Source organism: Magallana gigas, chromosome 4, assembly GCF_963853765.1.
Source record: "Magallana gigas chromosome 4, xbMagGiga1.1, whole genome shotgun sequence".
Lineage (NCBI taxonomy): Eukaryota > Metazoa > Mollusca > Bivalvia > Ostreida > Ostreidae > Magallana > Magallana gigas.
Genome location: NC_088856.1, coordinates 13874250 through 13895277, shown reverse-complemented (window position 1 = coordinate 13895277; position 21028 = coordinate 13874250). Strand labels below are relative to the sequence as shown.

Genomic DNA, 21028 nt, shown 5'->3' with positions numbered 1-21028 from the left:
ATATATCTTGAAACATCAGCATCTCATACAAAAATTTTACAAGCAACTGAGTAAGTTGCATATTCTTCCCTTCTGCTTTTAATACATCTTATATTCTATAAAATAAATAATCATATATATTTCACATACATGTATATAAAAGCCAGATAAGTATGCCATTGCCAAGGTGGCATTTCCCAACCCGTCTGAAGGGCACGTATCGAAAAATTCAATTATGCCTCATGATAGACCTTATTATACTTTTGATATTCATGAATCTCACCTGTCAAGTATCATATTTACCCTTATACATCAAAGTAAATACGAGACAATTATTTTCCCAAAGGGAAAGAATTTTCCTATAGGATATTTGGAATTTCCTACCGGAATAAAAGAACTTTTTATAGAGATTTAGATTCCGATAGCATTTGAACAGAATTCCTTTGGGATTTTTAAATCCGATCGGGCATCCAAATTTCATTACAAAAAACAACCTGTCTGAATGAAAATCACTGTAGGATATTGTATATTTTCCAAAGGGTAATTATAATATTTCTGTAGAATTTTTACAAAATCCTAAAGCACTTAAGCTTTCGACAATTTTTTTTCTCCAATAGGAATTATTTTTTCCCTATGGGATATCAATTTTCAAATGTAAATATCTTACCTATCAGGTGAGAAACACTATAAAAACAAATTAAACTAAAGTGGTTACTATACATATTCTCTATAGGCAATGTTCCGTCGTTTGGTACATATAGATTTTTAAAATAATATATCTGCATCTTCTGTGGGTGCAAAAATGATACTTTGGCACTGGCACAATCATCCGGCACAGTGTCATTTATAAAAGAAAACAATAGTCCTATTTAGCATTCAACTTTGCACAAAGCATTGTGAGGAAAGACCGGACAAGAACAGTAGATGTGCTATAATACACGTAACCATCCCGTAACAGTTGAAATATAAAGCAGAGAAAGAGGGATTAACTTCTGTTACAAACTCGAATTCCAACAGAAACCGTACTCGATAGATTGATGACTCTCTCTCTCTCTCTCTCTCTCTCTCTCTCTCTCTCTCTCTCTCTCTCTCTCTCTCTCTCTGTGAAAACCATATTGTAAAATACAAATACTATGCTGCAATATTTTGAACGAGTGTGGATGAGGTAAACATGCGAGTATAAGTTGCGCACTTTGTACGCAATTTTCGTTTTGCTGTTATTGCGGTGGTGCAATTTTGCTAAAAATCTTCGCGCATGCGCTGTATTTAATTTCCTGTTAATGTCGCCGGTTCCACATCATCAGTAAATTACCTGACATATTTACAGAAATGCATATTATGAGACGAGACAAGAAGGAGGAAGAAGAGGGTAACGATTTTTCTGTTTTACTTGATTGTGTGCTGTGATATGAATGCAACCAAAATGACTCCAACTAAAAGTTATCGATAGAAAATTGAAGACGAAACAGTGTATTGTTTTCATAAAGTTTATGTTATGATAAACATGCAAGAAATGTAAAGGCTTTCTTATGATATGGAAGTTGATGATATATACATTTTTACACTTTAAGGGTATTTTTCCAGTAGTGTTTCCATTGTTTTCTTTCTGTACTTGAAAATTTGGACAACACATCTCCATTATAACAGTTGTAAATTGTTGTACATGTAATATTGTACCAAGACCATCTGTTTCTCTGAGATTGTGTATTAAAGGATCAGTACTTCCACGCTCCTTCTAGTTCTAGCACTTGCTACAGTAGTTGGTTGACCCTCTATCCCATTTGTTGAATGCTTTTTTTAACAAAATGGTCTTGAGTTTGAGCCTACACTGGCGTTCGACTATAGTTCTCGCCAAGGACTATTTCTCACCATTGCATTGTTAAATCATTTTTTGTAAAAACTAAATTTGTTGATAAAATGACATAACTATGCAATGGCAAGAAATGGTACTTGACAAGAACTGGCCACAGGCCAGTTGCTGCTGTGTTAATTTCCTATGATCAAAAGACTTTTTGGCCTACACAAGAACCATTGATAAAAGTTTATTTATAGTATGAAGCTGGCTTTAACCAGCATTAGTTTTCTGTCTTTTGCAGAAAAAAACCCTTTTTTTATTTCAGAAATTTTCAATAAGTTACTCTTTTTATATTGGGAATTTTTAGGCATAATTTTGGGGAAAACATGCACATTTTAGCATCAGGGATAGGACCGAATTTCGGCCCCTGAGAGACCCTAAAAAAATCCCTGATGTATTAGCATGTATTATCTTGGATCAACCATATGCTTAGATATAATGATAACATTTTCAATGAATGGTTTTTTTTATTTTACTTTATTTATGCTTATAACAGGTGGGGGAAATCCTTTCCACAATTTGGAAAAGACCTCAGTTCTTCAAGAGGTAAGTTTGATCATCCCACATCCAAGTATAGGAAACAAATGAAAATTCTACTCTGTATATTTAGCTATATTTACTTCTATTTAATAGGCATGGAAAGATCAAAATGTTTTAATTCCAATAACAATTCACTGTATTTAAATTATAAACTAACACACATAATTTTTTTCAGGCTAGAACATTTAATGAGACACCGATCAATGCCAGGAAATGCAGTCATATTCTGACCAAGGTTCTCTACCTTATAAATCAGGTGAGGATTACTATTCATTTGATCCATTAAGCAGTATTTGCAAACTTATCCAATTTGTATGTGTTTTTTTACAACAACATCATATTATTTTTTCGAAAAATTGGTTTTAATAAAGATACATTTTAATTCTGAGCTTTAGAGACATTTTGTAGTCTACATCCATTTAAGCATCAAGTCTATTTTTTATTGTAATCTTGTAGGGAGAGCAGATTGGATCTACAGAGGCAACAGAGACTTTCTTTGCCATGACAAAGTTGTTCCAAGCCAAAGATGTGAGCAATGCATTTACAATTTGCTTGTAATTTTTGTAAATTGTTGTTGTTTTACCATACTTTGAATATGCCTTTTGATTAATCAGTAAAAGTGATGAAATATTAAGGCACTTCAAGTTTAATTTAATTACTTTTTTTTTCAGCCTATTTTGCGAAGATTGATGTACTTGGGTATAAAAGAGATGTCCAAAATTGCCCAAGATGTGATCATTGTGACCAGCAGGTAAGTTACAAAATTGGTGTAGAAAAAAAACACCCTGCATTTATTTTGAGTACAGAGGTAAATTTTCCAAATGGATGAAGGGTGCTTAAAATATTGCTATTTGATTGTCTTATATCTTCAATTATAGTTTGATGAAAGATATGACAGGAAAGGATGACCAGTTTAGGGGACCAGCTATCCGGGCTCTCTGTTCAATCACTGATGTAAGTACACAAGTACCAGCAGTAGGATTTCTATGTATTGTGAATTCATTAATACTCATGGGGATCATTGTGTAAATTTGTGGCCAGTGGTCTTGTCTATAGAATAATGTTGTCACATATTTTAGTTTGATGAACATTTTGTGGAACGACTCTGCAATAAATTCTGTAATAATTGGCATGCCATGAATGTTTCTGAACCACTGTATTGTTTTTGCAATGTATTTCTGTAGAACTTGCATATGTAAGTAATTTGATTCAAAGCTGACTTGTAAAATTTTTTGGTTATATATTTTATTCAATTTTTTTTTTTTGCAGAATACCATGTTACAGAGCATTGAGCGTTACATGAAGCAGGCCATTGTGGACAAGAACCACGCTGTATCCAGTGCTGCACTGGTCTCATCTCTGGTAATGCTACAAGAAATGCATTCATTCATTTTGCTAACAATAAATGACCTTCTTAAGTATATGATATGAATAAGGAAATACTTTTAAAATGAAGTAAATCTTTCCATTCTCTAAATGCTGTAACATTTGTTCTTTGCATAGGTATCTCTAACTGTTAGAACCTAGATTTAATTGTTAGAAAGTTGCAAATTTAAAGTAACTTATGTTCAATTGTTTCTGTAGCATTTGAGTAAAGGGAGTTCTGAAGTGGTCAAGCGGTGGGTGAATGAGGCCCAGGAGGCAGTGTCCAGCGACAATGTGATGGTTCAGGTAACGTGTCTTCTCAAATGAAAACTGTCATGGCCATACATGTACTCTTTAATTGTGTAAGTAATGATCATTGCTAATTTGTCATTTTAAATCTAATTATGCAGGATAGTAAAGAAGGCAGAATGCTTCTCTGATAAATTATTTTTATGCTACAATTTGCATTAGTATCTAACATGTCTATTGTACATACAAATCCGTAATGTGAAGGACAAAAATCCTAGATATAGTTTGTAATAGTGAAGCTGTGTTTATTTCAGTACCATGCCCTGGGCCTGCTCTATCACATCAGAAAGTACGACCGTCTGGCCGTCACCAAACTGGTCAGCAAGTTCAGTAAACACTCCCTCAAGTCTCCATTTGCCTACTGCTTGCTGGTATGTATCCTCTAGAAATGATTGTTAAAACAGCTAAACTTTTCCCTCCCCATGAAATATTCTATTTTAAGTATTCCATTTAATGATTAAAAATATCTTTATTGGATTCTGGTTGAAATTAATTAATGATTATAATGGGAGTACTTGAAATATGTATGGTTAAACAGCTTTGTAATTATGATTCATTGATGAATGTCCATTATATATGTTTAATACATCCTTGTTATTGACATGCTTCTGCAGATTCGTATTGCCAGCAAGTTAATGGAAGAAGAAGGAGCTGGGTAAGATGTTTATATGTGTACATAAATATGAAGTTGTGTATCATATGACATTCATGCACCTGTATTGCAAGAAATTAATTGATTATGTTTGTAATGTTATACTAAATATTAAAATACATGCAGAAGTCCACAGAAGGTAGATACATTTATACTGACCAAGAAATGATTTTGATAGAAGTAGTGATTCAGAAAATGTTTTTGAATTTGTAAAGAAAATCGTGGTAAAATAAAAAAAAGTAAATTTTTTTTCAACTTATTTCACAGAACGGACAGCCCAATGTTTGACTTCATTGAGAACTGCCTCCGACATAAGAGTGAGATTGTGATATATGAGGCGGCTCACGCCATCGTCAATCTGAAGAACACCTCCGCCAAGGAGCTGGCCTCTGCTATCCCTGTGCTTCAGCTGTTCTGTAGCTCCCCAAAACCTACTCTCAGGTTTGCTGCCATCAGGACCCTGAACAAGGTAAGAGATACAGGATTTCTTCAAAGCTCTTAGAAAAATGGATAAAAATTGTACATCTGAAAAGTTGAGCACTAAAGAGAGAGCATGGTCACAGTTTTGGCTGAAAATTTTTGAAACTTTATTTGTCCATATTAATGTTTAACTGTTTGAACTACCTTATATCTGAATGTCAGTTGTCAAGATTTAAGAGAGATACATAACTTACAATTCTTTGATATGTAACCAATGCTTGTGCCATGTATCTGATTTTTGCTTGAAACTCAATATTTCATATTCAAATTTTGGTGTGAAGTGTTAGAATAACTATAAAGTGAAGGATTGTAAGCATTTAACGGGAAGAACAAAAATTACAAATTTACAGCTTAAATTGTTACCATGCCCATCTATATCAAAGGAAAACACAAATATAAGGACTGTATTTGGTAGGTTGCCATGAAGCACCCAGCGGCAGTGACGGCCTGTAACATGGAGCTGGAGAACCTGATCACAGACTCCAACAGGAGTATCGCTACCCTGGCCATCACCACTCTTCTCAAGGTACATTGCTCCTCCTTCATCACTCGGGCGATGTTGGTTAAAGGAAATATATTTGTGATAAACAAGCACTGAATGAGATTCATATCAAAATTCTACTTGCTTGAAATAAGAACTGTTTGAATTAACTCTCAGAAAAAAAGACTTTTAGTTTTGCTAGTTTTAGCAATTTTACTCTTCTTCCCTTGTTTAAAACTTCAGCAGTTTTTCTTAGAATTACAAGGTCTGTGTTAAAACACAGTGCATCATACTGATACATTTCTCAAAATTGTTATTGTTTTCAGACTGGAAATGAGAGTAGTGTAGACAGATTGATGAAGCAGATCTCCAGTTTTATGAATGAGATTTCTGACGAGTTCAAGATAGTGGTTGTACAGGCCATACAGTAAGTTACACAGAGCAACTCGGAGCCCAATATGAAGATAAAATAGGCAAAATTAACTTATAAAATATAACCCAGACACATGTACATCAGATCAAATTTTGTGCATCAAGTAATTTCATAGCACGGTGAAAAGGATGAACCTGGTAGCTAGGTTTTACATTAGACACATGATATTATTAATTTGTTAATAAAAACCAATTTTCAATTTAATTTTTAGAATACATTTGTTATAGCTGAAGCTCTCTTTGAATATTTCTTTAAATATTATTTGAATGGAAAAAAAAATGTTTAAGGATATTCAATTAAGTTAGCCTGTATCTCAATTTTTCAGATCACTCTGTCTGAAGTTCCCAAGGAAGCACAATGTGTTGATGAACTTTTTGTCTTCTATGCTGAGAGATGAGGTACATAACTGTGAACATTTTGTAATATTGATAATATAAAATGTTTTTTCATGGCCCAACATATCATCATTGGTAGATGGTAGGAAATGGTAAATACTATGCATCTTACTGTTTTAGGGAGGATTTGAGTACAAAAGAGCCATCTGTGATAGCATCATCATAATCATAGAGGAGAATGCAGATGCCAAAGAAGCAGGTACACAGAAATCTTTATTAAACACTGGAATCTTCAAATGCAATTACCTAAACCATGGTTTAGATGAGGAAAATTATAGTCTTTATAATGCCTGTATGTTAAACCTTTTTCAGGATTGGCCCACCTTTGCGAGTTCATTGAGGATTGTGAACACACTGTCCTGGCCACAAGAATTTTACATCTGCTAGGAAGGGAGGGACCCAGAACCCCCACCCCATCTAAATACATCCGCTTCATCTACAACCGAGTCATACTGGAGCACGCCCCTGTCCGAGCAGGTAAATCAGGATTTTTCAGTTGGTTAAAATTTGTACATTAATTTTACATGGGTCATGTTGAATATATCAAAATTAAGCAATATTGATAGACTAGCTATTTATTCAGCAGAAAATATGGCTTAAAGAAAATCCTGATTTTTTTATATTGATTTTTGAAGAAAGTATTTATTTGTTTATAGAAATAAAATAGAATTGGTTTTGGTTGTTCTCTAGCTGCTGTGTCTGCTCTGGCCAAGTTTGGAGCCCACTGTGAAGAACTGCTGCCCAGCTGTATTGTTCTTTTGGAAAGGTAAATAATAATTACTCGCATATATAACACTTAACCTTCAAAACTCATCAATATACTGCAGTTATAAATTAGTTTTTCTGGCACCACTTATTCATTCATTGATCAATTTTGTCGTCATATTGAAAAGGGAAATAACTGTATTCTTCATTTAAAGATGGAACAGAAAATTGAGTTATTTTTCTTTGCACCTAAAATTTTATTGATTTCGAATTTAGGGGTATATGAATATTGTATGATACAGTATTTGTTCCAAGAAATCCCAAGTTTATCATGCAGTCAAAATCTTTTCTTTTTTTTAAATTTTCAAAAAATATTGTGTATGAAACATCTTATCACCGGTTTGTTTAATTGATTGTGACCTTGCACAGTAGCTATTTAATAGAGTGATAGTTCATTGTGAAAGCTCTGTGTTGTAGATGTTTATTAGACACAGATGATGAAGTGAGAGACCGAGCCACATTCTATGTTCATGTTCTCCAACAAAAACAGAAGGCTATCAACTCTGCCTACATCCTCAATGGTAAGTGATTTGTACTGTTTGTACATACCTGCATATGGATTTTGTGATTCTCATTTGTTGTTGTCTGCCTTTTGAGTAGAATGGGTTATCCTCAAAATTAATATTCACAAAAATGTAGATTCATTAAACTTCCTTACATTCCTATATTTGGTGTTGCTTAAACTATATTGGTGTTCTTAAGAATCACAATCCAAACAATGTCATCAAACCTTGTTGGTCAAATTAAAAAGATATTGCGTTTTAATTAACACTCAGTGGAATAATGCATGTAGTTACTTATCCTAGTGGGAATTAGCTCTCTTGTCAGTGATGCAATGTACCTTAAGTTGATTGTTTAAAGTTGATTGTCCTTATTAAAGGACTTTACCGTCACACTGTTATTTGTTAGGTAAGTTATATAATGTTGGACTGGTACTGTTGTAGGTCTACAGGTGTCTGTGGTGGGACTAGAGAGAGCGCTACACCACTACACACTGGAGCCCACAGAACAACCATTTGACATGAAGTCTGTGCCACTGGAGACTCAACCAATGACTGAGCAAAAAGCAGGTAAGGCTGCACACCTTTACACAGCAGATTAACTTATTTTTAAATTAGTTTTATGGATGATGCAATCTTGACTTGTTATATTTTCATTGCTACATTTGGTGGATTTAATTTCTGTTAGAGATCGGCATTATTAAACAATATTATCAATATTTATATTCACCGAATAATTATACAGGTACCTGTACATTGCATGCATATGTATTACAAGGAATCTCATTTTTACTTTGTAGTGCGAGAGCCTGGTGACACAGCTGCTCCTAAGTCCACAGATAAAGTGGCAGCCTCTAGACAGGATGTTTATGCTGGTGAGTGTTTTATTCCGCTTGAAACGCTAATACTGTATACAGGGTTATTTTCGCCCGTGTTATTTTCGCCCTTCTACAGTTGCAAACAGTTTCGCCCCATCTTGAATTCGCCCAGACACAATATGTTTAAAGAGCAATAATTTGAAACATTGAAATTTGTCCAGTCTTAAATTCGCCCTCTGACAACAAGGGCGAATGGGGTGAAAATAAAATTGGGGCGAATATTTCCCAGTATACAGTAGTTCATTAAATTTGCTTATTTTTTCAAATAGTAAGAAGTATTATTATAAGTTACACCCCATGTATTTTATTGAAACATAAGAATCATTTGTAATGGATATCTTATTTTTTTATAGAACAACTGCGGGCCATTCCTGAGTTTGCCAATCTGGGTAACCTGTTCAAGTCGTCTAGCCTGCCTGTTGAACTGACTGAGTCAGAGACAGAGTATGTCGTGCAGTGCGTCAAACACACATTCGGGCGATATATGGTGTTCCAGGTATTGTGAAGTTCAAATTCAGAGGATTTACTATGAATTATGAAAACTAAAGGTGTTTGTTGATGTACTGTTATGTATGATTTTTAGAATTACAAAATGTGCTGTCCGTTACCAGTTGCCTTAAAAACAAAATGCAGCTTATCTTCCGCACCTTTTATTTGTGAATTAATATAAATATCTTCTGTTATGAAAATGATTTTGGGATACATATTTAGACTTGTTGTGATCATTAAATAGAATTTCATTGCAAACCCTCTGGATTGTAGTTTGATTGTACAAACACCCTGAACGACCAAGTCCTGGAGCGGGTGACGGTACAGATGGACCCGGCAGAGGGATTCGACGTCCTCAAAACCATTCCCTGTCCCTCCCTGCCGTACAACAAACCGGGGACTACCTACACCCTGGTCAGGCTGCCAGAGGACGCACAGCTAGGTAAGGAAGACTGTGCTTCGTACAGAAAAAAACAAAACACAAGTGAAATAATGGGTATTTTACTATCTATGAAATATAGCTGTATTTTATGCAAATGTAAATAGCAAATGATTATTGTTCTATGCAGTTTGTCTGGCTACTGAAAAATATAACATGTTTTGTCAATTTATATTGTAGCGCACTGCCTAAATACAGATTATTTCAGAAAAAAAAATTATCTAAAAAAAATTTCTGAGCTTTTAGTAACCAATTATTGCATAAATTTATGATCTACAGTTGTACTTTGGTATCTTGAACACCCTTATCCTAAATATCATGGTTATGTCTAAGTGAGATGAAAGTCAAAATCACTGTTTCTTAATGAATTACATAAAAAAAATCTTGAATCCTTGGGCACATTAAATTGAATTCAAGTTCCTAATAATAAGGTTTCACAGTGTATTACTTCTTTCCTATGGTAATAGAATCATTTTTCTTTTACAGTGACAGGGACATTTAGTTGTACCTTGAAGTTTATAGTAAAGGACTGTGACCCCAACACAGGCGAGCCGGACGACGAGGGTTACGAGGATGAGTACGTCCTTGAGGATGTAGAGGTCACCGTTGCTGACCACGTACAGCGAGTCATGAAACCCAACTTCAGCGCCTCCTGGGAGGAGGTGGGACCAGAGAATGAGCTGGAGGATACCTACGCTCTCTCCACAATGAAGACACTCGAGGGTAAGCAATGGGGATTATATGTATTACAGATTGAAAATTTTGATGGCAGATTGGAACCATATAAGGGATAATCCTTTACCACTGTTTTTCACTTTGACTGTAAACTCATGACTGAAAATCAATTTTGTATGAGAAAACCTATCACATGATGATTATAACATACCAATATTTCCAAATAAATAAGAAAATGCACATTGATTATAGTATTATACCTATCTGTTTGTCAGAAGATTTAAAATAGTCATCATGTCTCAATAATGTTCTGAAAATTTTGATAAATTTTAGATAAATCTGGAATTCCAAGTTTAAATAATTACCGGTATACTCATACATGCTATATCCTAAGTTTCAATCATACTCATACAAGATTTCTTGTTTAAATTGCTACAGATGCAGTTAAACAAATCATCCAGTTCATGGGAATGCAGCCATGCGAAAGATCAGACAAGATTGCTGAGGGCAAGAGTTCCCACACCCTGTACCTGGCAGGGGTCTACAGGGGGGGTCATGACGCCCTGGTGAGGGCCAAGTTAGCCCTGTCTGATAACGGGGTCACCATGCAGCTGACCGTCAGATCTTCTGACCCTGACGCCTCTGAAGTCTTAGCCACCGCCATTGGTTAACTTGTGATCATATTATTTATTCTAATCATTTTGGACATTCAGATGTGTTTTCATGCAATTATGTGTTAAGTTGATCTATTTTTAACGGAACATTTAAATTTAAAATTTAAAGATGGACTTATCTCTGAAGTTGGTGTTTTGTGTTGGGAGTAAATGTAATTGATATGTCATAATAAATATGTAAGCTTGACAAGTTCTTGTTATGCTTTTTAATATTTTCTCTGAACGTTGGCAATGCAGTTTCTTTTTGATAAAGTCACGAACATATGCACATGTACGTAATTATATAATGGATCATATATATATGCATCAGAATTGAAGCTCTGTGAAAAAAATGGACAACAGATATGGCACCATTATTCATTCAAAATCAATAGCAACACAAGTCCAAACTTAAAGAAGTTTATCTACAAAGCAACAAATCTAATGAAACACAAGGAAGAATTTAGGTTACCGTAGTTATTTAACATGGGTTGTTGGCATTTCTTTTAGTAAAAGCATAAAATCAAGGTACATACATCTTGAAGTTGCAAACATTTTAATATTGGTGAAAAAAAAGGATTTCATGTAATGGTCACATATTACCCGGTATATAAACAGGGGAAATAGTAAAATCAACAATGCAATGATACATACACTGTGACACTAGACATAAATTAATAAATACACTAGGACTAGGATATCGCCCCTCTCAGTCACTGTTGTCGTGGTGATACTTCTCTACACACACGTTTTTATATGGGTCAAACATCTGATGGGAGGTGGGCGTGTCCGGACACTGTCCGCTATATCGCACGCGACCGTCCCGACAGACCAGGAAAAACGGGGTGCCCTCCTTCCCGGGCCAGGGGTTCAAACCCTCGGGAAGTCCATGGCAACTTGGATGCCGCAGAAAACATGGCGGACAATGGGCGTGTTGACAGAGGTACTTGTCATATTCACCTGAAAAATTAAAATAAAACGGTTACCGTGTGGATAATACAAAAAATAAACCAATGTTTTAAAAGGTACACTATTTTTTTAAAAAGATTTTCTTTTCAATTTTGAAATTTGTATGGATGGTTCATCATTGCTCTTAAAATTACTTAACATTAAATGTAGACTTTCGAAATTTCTTTTTAATTTTCTAAGCAAATGTTAGATACATATAGATATTAATAATATGCCAGTTTGTATTGGAAAAAAAGATAACAACATTTATCTGTTAGTATCTGTATATACTCGGTATATTTGTCACTTTTTTCTGCGATTTTTTCAAATGCAAAAAAATCGTCAAATCATCTATCGTTGATGTTACCACAGCAATGAATAAAATTGTTCACAACATAAATAATCATGAAGTTATGATTTTCCATTATCAAGAACATTTTAAAAGAATAATGTTCTTTGAGATGGTTTGCAAGGAATACCAGTATCTTAATCTTAACCCCCCCCCCCCCCCCCACCACTCCATAACCACCTCATCCCACACTCTTCAGTGGATAACTTACAGTGAGTCTTTGGTTCGAATCGCTGCCCACAGCTGACAACGCTGTAATGCTTGCATCGACCGGACTCCGGACTGAATAAGTACGGAAAATCACATTCCTCTATGCGAGCCATACTGCCTTGTGGGGCTTTGGGGTTGCAGACGAAATACTTGGCGCAGTTGTGTGGATGCTGAACAGTGATATTGGGATAACGCAGGCAAAGATTTTTCTTCTGCAGGACCTTAAAGAGAGAGAACAATTTTGATATTACCTTTCTGATTTATTAAAAGATAGACTATAAGTAAAACTAAATATACCTGTAAGGCCATTAATATTTGAAAAACTGATTCACATAATTTAATTTTAACATGTGACAAGTTAAAGCATTGTCTCGAAAAATCTTTTCATGAATGTTTGTTTGTTTGAAAATGCGTAGTATTTAAATGACGTAATTATTCTTCCTAGAAGACGCAAGTTTATAATTAAAAATAGAAAGTAGTTATGAAATTTGTATGTCCAATTTTATTATGTATATTAGGTTAAAGTCATGACATTGTATCATTGCAAATTAATATGACGTTAGATGTAATTAGGACTCTCAAGCAATCAAAAAAAAAAAAGCACGATACATGTATTACTCATTTTAATACACTCTCAACATCATGAAACCGAATTTTTTTTAGGTATAACCTACATAAAGAAACCCGTACCATGGTGTGAGATACATGGATGAGAACAGTGCCTGTGTGCCACTGTACGACTTACAACGAGTTAATTGAGAAATTTAAAACTTCAGTGGTTTTTTTCTCTTTTTAAATTCAACCATGACATATTTGATGAATTATTTGGATTCAACAAACTAAGAAATCTCTGCCATGTGACTTAAAACACGTTTTTGCAGCACTGTATATCATAAAGAAAAAGCCTCAATGGTTTGTTCAGTGTTTAAATTGATTTGAATTAATTTCTTATAGTCTATATGTCACATTGTACATCTAGAAGTCATTACAGTTCCCCCCCCCCCTCACTTGCAGTTAGTTGTATGATATTTATATCATAACATTTTTTTTTTTAAAAGGAACATTACGTAGGAATAGAATATGGCATTGCTCCCATTTTAATCCCAACCCCACCCCGCTCCACAGCCTAAAGTTCGAAGGGGGGGGGGGGGGTGACCCCTGTCTGAGGAACAATCGAAATCCAGGCACCGCGGGGTCATTGGTGAATCAGCGTAAACAGAAGTCTTCATAAGCATCAATTGTGATCGTATGATAATAAGTTAATTGGTAATTTTGATTTTTGCATGAAAAACGTCAAATCGTGAGCATAATCTGTAACATAGCGACAGTTTATACTGCATTAGCATTTAAAAGGTCACATAAAGTCAAACTAAGTCAATCATGCAAAAAGGTGTGTTTGATTTAGTACATGATTTTCTTATTTTTCAAAAAATTATTAAATATTGATACAGAATTGACCAAAAATTGTATATATATTGTATTTACATTAAAACTAGTATTTGTAGACATTTTATAGTACTGTGGCATAGTCAACGCTTTTGATACATCTTTTTAATATATTTTTACTCATGTTTAAATAATGTCTGATTTTGCTACATCTATTTTAATGTGTTACATACGTCAAGATTCGTACTTTTTTAAGACACCGCTGTGATAATGTAGATTAAATGATATAACTATTGTGCATGTAACTAAACCTTTATCAAAAAATGGAATCTGATCAGAGGGAAAATTATAAATGATAAGAAAATAGTTTTTTTTTGCACAAACCAACAATACAGGCACGTAGCATCGGGGGGGGGGGGGGGGGGGGGGGGGCAGGGGGGCCAGGCGGGCCTGCCCCCCCCCCCCCCCACTTTTTCTCGCAGCAACTAATTTTTTAATATTTACATATAAAAAATTGAATTATCATGGAGTTGGCCCCCACTTTTTTGGGAGTATGTTATACATGTAAATTGAAATTTGGAATAAAATTGAAGTAATCATATACTACAACCCCCCCCCCCCCCCCCCCCCCCTACACACACGGATTAAATTTAAAAAAAAACTTTTTTTTTTGCTTGTCAAGATATTTTGGGTGAGTCTGCCCCCCCCCCCCCCTTTCAAAAACGATGCTAAGTGCCTGCAATAATGTAATATTTGTTCAGTCAGAACCTCGCCTTTATGCATAAATCTCAGTGCCGACCTCAGGGTCTCTCAGGGTTTCATCAGAACCCTTAGTGTAAACCTCAGGGTATCTCAGGGTTTCCTCAGTACCCCCAGTGCAAACCTAAGGGTCATTCAGGGTTTCATGATGAGTTTTTGATAGCATCATGGTGTTTTTTTCATTACAGTAGTGCTCTATTCAGTTTACCCTTACATTAAAACAATATGCTTAAGAGAAATGGTTTCTGACACACAAAGTGAAAATTTCAATTTCACAATGAAAATTTGCTTCACGAAGAAATGCATCTTTGCAATCCAGGGTCTGTTCTGGTCGGAAACCCTTGACTTAGTAAGACAGAAAAATGCTCATATTGCTTGGGGAAAAATTCACTGAATCCAAATCAAGTATATCTACTCACAGGTATCGAACACTGATCCCTCTGGGACACACTTCATGGACCTCTCACTGACCACAAAATGGTCGGGGCACGTGATGATGAATTCGCGCATGTCCACACACAGATGGTACTTTGTACAGTCATCCGGGTCCTTGATTCGGATGGGATTAGGCACAGATTTGGGACATAGTTTGCGGAGCTCAGTCGGAACGAAGAACAATGTCAAACATATTAGAATTTTCCCTGTCATTGTCAACAGCTGGATTTGTTTGTCTATTCTTCTTGTAAAATAAATGAATGAACCAGCAATGGAAACTGCAAATAAGGAGTTGTTCACATTTGAAAAAAAAAATCCGCGTTGATTCCAAAATCTTTGAACTCAGATGGTGTTGTGAAAACAATGTATTTTAAAAAACACAACGTTGTTGCATTTAAAACAACAATCCTCCTTAGAAGTGTAAATTTACTGTCTAAACATATGTAATCAAATGAACACCTCGAATATACTGAAATGTATATATAGCCCCTGTTTTATAATTGAATTTCAACAAGGGTTGCACTGTAAAATATCCTGCGCTGTCAAAACTCTGCCATTAACATTCATTATTACATTAGACCCGTGTTTTACAAGTTAAAGTGACAAAGAACTAATTAAAATACTGACGTACTAAATATTTACATCGCTAGGCATATCTTTCCTCTTAAAGGAAATTCATACATGTCTTCAGAGATTAAGACATTTTTCTGCAGTCAGTTGAATGCATGCAAATTTTGAATTCTAAATTCTTTTCGCATGAAAGGTTCAATATGATTCAGCAAGTAATTTTATCATGATCAAAAATTATTTTTAATTCCATGATTATTTAGGGGATTACCTTTATAGCTAATGTACAAATGTATAAATGGTCTTCCCAATTTGAAACGTGATTTAGCTCAAAGCTAGGCGTACTTTTTGAACAACAAAGCCAAAGGCATAGAATCGACCAATTTGACATATTTACCTTAATAGTGTACCTGTTCATTTTAACACGTAGTCAATGGTCACGTAAATCGTTATTTATCAAAGTACTATAAATGAACATTAATTAAAAACTATTCATTCACAGCAAATTTTAAATTTTTAAAAAATTATGTTATGTATGATGTCATGACAGCATCGAGACCTCGATTTTACTGTCATATCATAAATTTTATGTAATAAATTTTGTATTTACGCCCACCCAGTCAATTCAAAAATTATCATATGACATAAAATCCCCATAACGTTGATTATTGAAACATGGTTTCCCTGACATAAATGCAATCTACAATAAGTAGGTTTTCTGTTTAGAATAGAATATCGTAAATGGGACAACGTATATAGGGATTCGAAAACCAGGATGTAGAATCCTTGATCAGCAAGTCTAAGATTATCACTATTATTATTAAGAATGATTACAACAAGGAAATGTTTAAAACAAGATTAATTTAATCAAATGCATAAAAAAAAAAATTGTTCCGCGTATAGAAGAATTCCGAAAATGTAAAGTAGTGACGAGTTTTGCGCTGATGTATAGTCACGTCATAATAAAATAAACTAGAGGGGGATTTTGGAATTTTCACTGTAACAGGCCTTTACGATTATAAGTTTATTTGTTCTTTTCATGCAAATGTGAATCATAAAGCACAACATCTATAATATCTTTACATTCCATTTCAATACAGAACACAGTACCAGTTTTTAATCGTAACACACAAATCAAGTCTTAACATATTATAATACAAAGATGGCGCACATAGACTGACCTCATGCTTAACAGTAGAATTAAATGCATATTTTATTGGCAAATTTACTTTTTATTCATCATGCGCGGGTCTAGAGGGGGAGGGGGAGTTGCAAAGTAAAATTATCAAAAATATATGCCTCGGACCCCCTCCCTCCCCCTCCCCCCGCATGCTTATTGCAGTGAAATATATTCAAAGAAATGTAAATCCGTCTGCACAAAAGGTACCTCAATAAATAACTTCGTGTTGTATATCAAACTTTACATTTTAACATATCTGAAAGTTGGTGGTTTGATCGTAATGCTACTGAGTACTGAACTTTGAAATTCACTAAATATCAATCTAAATTAAGTACTTTTAAGATTATTTAACAAATATTTCTTTGATTAAAGGTATTACTATTTATAGTAAGTACAAAGGTCAAGGTTACAATAACAGCCCTTCTTCTGGCCTTTTTAATGAATAGTTTCAATATGCAATGTAAGTAATTTTAATTAATAATTTCAACGTATAATGGACCTGTATCTAGTGTATTATGAGAGTGTCACCAAAGGGCTCTGCATATAAATTAACAATTGTAAATTGTCAATGAGTACACACTAGAGATATGTGATTGATTCTGTGGTTTTATTAGTGAAGTTAGACAGTTTGAAACTAATATAGATATACTAGCTAGAAATTAAAATCAAATTGTACTTATATATTTGTTACGGTTTGTTTCATTTTAATGGAATAAATTTAAGAGTACATGTATGCATTCATATTTTTATTTATTAAAATGAAGAAGTTATTGAAAATGTGAAAGAATTAACATATTTCGGTACTAGTATATCTTCTGGAACTAGTCCATGATGTAAAACATTCAGTAACATTTATGTCAAGAGGCTAAAAAGGCAATGTTTGATATGACCAAAAAAATAACAGAATTTAATTTACATCATAGTCAATTTGATGTGTTCGAAAAGGTTGTTCAACCAGTTGTATCGTATGGTTGTGAGATATGTGGTATTAAAAAAAGAAGAAATAATACGTTAAAAACCATTTTAAGAAGCACATTCCTAGGCAAAACGGACGTTGTCAAATGTTTATCAGTGTTTTAACGTAAACAGGTTTCATAAATATCTGCATGGTATGACCGACATATTTTATTGCAAAATGGTTAATTAAAGGCTCCAAGCGTATTGCTAACAATTGATTCTGTTGTTAAAGTATTTTTTGTATCAAGCAAAATTTGAGCGTCATACGTTGAGTTCTTTGCCATGTAAACAAAGTTTTAAAAATTTGTTTTAAATTTTGAATGCTAAAGTGAAAATTCCTGTTTTAGACCTAAATTAAATTGTGTTAAACGTTAATACTGTTTATTTATTCTTAGAATGAACAAGAAGATAGACAAATCAGCTTGAAAAATATTTTTACTGATATATTGAACCAATGTAAACAAAATAAGGACAGGAACCTTGTTTACAGGTCAGAGTCCTGTATCCTACTACAGAACTCCTGTACTCTACGACAGAATCTCAAATTGATTATAATAGATGCATTCCTAAAGCATTGTAGATAATAAAAACAGAAAAATAAAATTGACCAAAAACGTGACCATGCCCCTTTAAAAATCTACAAAGAATTAGGAGTTGTCTTCCTTGCAACAGATATTTATTAATTCCAATATTTTTCGAACAATATTTTTTAAGTACTACACTTCGTCTAGTGTACTGGTAAGTTTATAGAATCTTATGGACGCTTATTTTTAATCACAATTGATAATGTATTTAAAACCAATGAAAGGGAAAAAAGTAATCATTGAAATTAACATGGTCAATTGATAATTTATAAGACACTGTAATGAAAGTGAACTTTTAGTAACTATTATATTCCTACATGTACGTCCACAACACTTTATCACAGAGTTATTTTTAATTAATTAATGTTGACTAAGTGGGAAGACATGTGCCGTTTTTCCAAGGTGTTCAGAGACATAAACAATTGTCAAACAACTACCTTAACTTTAGAAATTTATAATTACTTAATATACGAGGGATGTCCAAAATGTTTGCAGACACATTATCTGTAATTTTATTCAAAATAACAGCGACATCATCAGGAAAGCATAACTAGACACGATCTCGTTGCGAGCAACGAGGAGGTCTTCCGTCCACTGAAGACGGAAGACCCTAATAATAAAACACTGTTTTTGTCTAAATCTTAATTAAAGAGTGTTTTTCAACTTGTTTTACAGTCAAACACCCTTTTATGTTGAATATTTTAGTTAGAAAATTAGACAAAAAGGAGAGAAAGAAATAGAGAGAAAGAACAAATCTTGGCTCTGGCGAGATTATAACACACAGCCTTTGCAGGTGTCTCAAAACATTGCTGACGCGAAATAATTCCCATTTTAGTAAGAAAATTAGACAAAAAGGAGAGAAAGAAATAGAGAGAAAGAACAAATCTTGGCTCTGGCGAGATTAGAACACACAGCCTTTGCAGGTGTCTCAAAACATTGCTGACGCGAAATAATTCCAGAATTTGTCTTTGAATTTTGGGAGTTTCCGCCCGGGAGAGGAGTTGAGTTTTTGTATGAGATGAAAAACAACGTGTAAGATGTCTGACTATTCAGGTTTGGTAACAGTGCGAGGTCATTTGAAATATTGATGCGTGTTTGTGTCTGGAGGGGGGGGGGGGGTGAAAAGACCCGAGCTTGATTTTTCGTCTTAAATAAATCGAAAATAGAATTTTTAGGTGTGGATCTCGGATTCGGTTAACAACAACTAGCGGAAGTCCTAAAACAATGACTGATGCATTTTACCCATGTATTTCAGTGTTGAGAACGTTTTTTCGTGTCGTTTTCTATTATGCTTGACTGTTTTATTTCAGCAGGATTGATAACATCTTTATAAATGTAGAAATAACGAAATCAGTAACACGTAAATTTATTCGGTAAAAATTGGATGACAGTAATTTCCACAGTTCTAACATTCATAAGTAGTTCACACGCTATCGTAGATACAGATTAAACGGAAAACAAGAAATATACACGCAACAGAAATATTACGCGGCAGCTTACATGTACTGTGTAAATTTTAAGTCCCCGTACAGGCTATACTCGCCGTTTGATCTCAGGAATTTCTTCTTAATTGTTCAATCTGCTGCATATTTGGCAGACAATAAGAATGGGGTCCGAGGTACATTTACACAAAATTTCATTCGGATTGAGTAAGGGGCTCGGGAGTAAGAATTTTTTCTACAGTACATGTCAAGCACGCCAATCGAAACTCGAATTATTTGAATCCATAGACATTATCCCGTAACTTGATATAAAATATGTATAGTTTTTGGACGCCAATGTACATTTAGCTTCTTTCCAATTTACTCCACGTTACCTGTACTAGTTCTTATTCAAATGCTAAAACATTTGTACTTGAGAGAGAGAGAGAGAGAGAAAGAGAGAGAGAGAGAGAGAGAGAGAGAGAGAGAGAGAGAGAGATTACATAGCGTTTTATAATGTTCAGGAAATCAATATATAAGCAACCTTTGTCAATAAACGCATGTATACATGCATGTGTGTATCTATATATGGGATTAAATACTAAGCAGTCCTCCTTTTTAAGCCGAGTAGAATAACTTGGGTGCATTGCTAAATGTTGTGTGCATACAGTCATTGAGTTGGCGGCATTTCTTTGATGCCGGCAAAGCGACCAAGCGAACTCTAATGCGGGCGAACTGCACTTCGGCGGCATGTCTTTGATGTCGGCGATGCGACGAGCGTCGTAATATAGAGAGCTGCTGACAGAAAAGAGCTCTATATTTGTACTAAAAAAAGCCGCTATCTTTTTTTATTTATGACAAAAATAAAACTGAAAATATTCAAATCCATCATTTTAAAGATAAACCCATTCATCAAAACACAAATGAGAGAGAATAAAGATTCGGCACTCAGGGACTGAACCCGGGTCGCCTGGGCACAAGTCCACCACTCTAACGACTGAGCTACGCGGACCCTCGCTTCAGAACTTTGGAGTCCAAAATCTCAAGAATGCGTGGATTGATTTTAATACGAATTTCATATTCTGAAGTTTTGAGAGCGTCTCTATCGAATGAAAAACTAAAAAAAATTCAAATCCAAAAAATTAAAAAATTAAGGTTTTTCATTTCCTTCCGGTGACGACCGGAAGTGACGGCGGACGTTCGGATATGCGAAGGGCACTGCGGCCGTTCACTCTCTACCTTCTCTGAAAATTTGAAAGTCCTCTCTTGAATACTTTTTGAGAAAAATTGTGAACAAGCAAAAACATAAAATCTTTAATATCTCGGTACCGGAAGTGACGACCA

General features: G+C 34.5%; 2 protein-coding genes across 2 annotated transcripts; one reads left to right on the top strand and one right to left on the bottom strand.

Moving 5' to 3' along the window:
• The first annotated feature begins 1216 nt into the window (after positions 1–1216).
• Positions 1217–11099, top strand: LOC105336946 (coatomer subunit gamma-2). Its single transcript, XM_034450357.2, has 24 exons — positions 1217–1348; positions 2331–2380; positions 2550–2630; positions 2831–2902; positions 3046–3125; positions 3253–3328; positions 3644–3736; positions 3959–4045; positions 4303–4419; positions 4663–4703; positions 4968–5169; positions 5596–5706; positions 5988–6088; positions 6420–6492; positions 6610–6688; positions 6802–6966; positions 7180–7255; positions 7672–7775; positions 8199–8324; positions 8555–8629; positions 8986–9128; positions 9395–9563; positions 10047–10283; positions 10674–11099. Exons 1-24 carry the CDS (start codon positions 1309–1311, stop codon positions 10904–10906), a joined length of 2631 nt encoding a protein of 876 aa, XP_034306248.1. The 5' UTR covers positions 1217–1308; the 3' UTR covers positions 10907–11099.
• A 9-nt stretch (positions 11100–11108) lies between these two features.
• On the bottom strand, positions 11109–12596 carry LOC105336947 (uncharacterized). Its single transcript, XM_011441459.4, has 2 exons — positions 12397–12596; positions 11109–11848 (listed from the first exon to the last, which is right to left on the bottom strand). The coding sequence occupies exons 1-2, from the start codon at positions 12506–12508 to the stop codon at positions 11598–11600; spliced, it is 363 nt and encodes a 120-aa protein (XP_011439761.2). The 5' UTR covers positions 12509–12596; the 3' UTR covers positions 11109–11597.
• Between the last annotated feature and the right edge of the window lie 8432 nt (positions 12597–21028).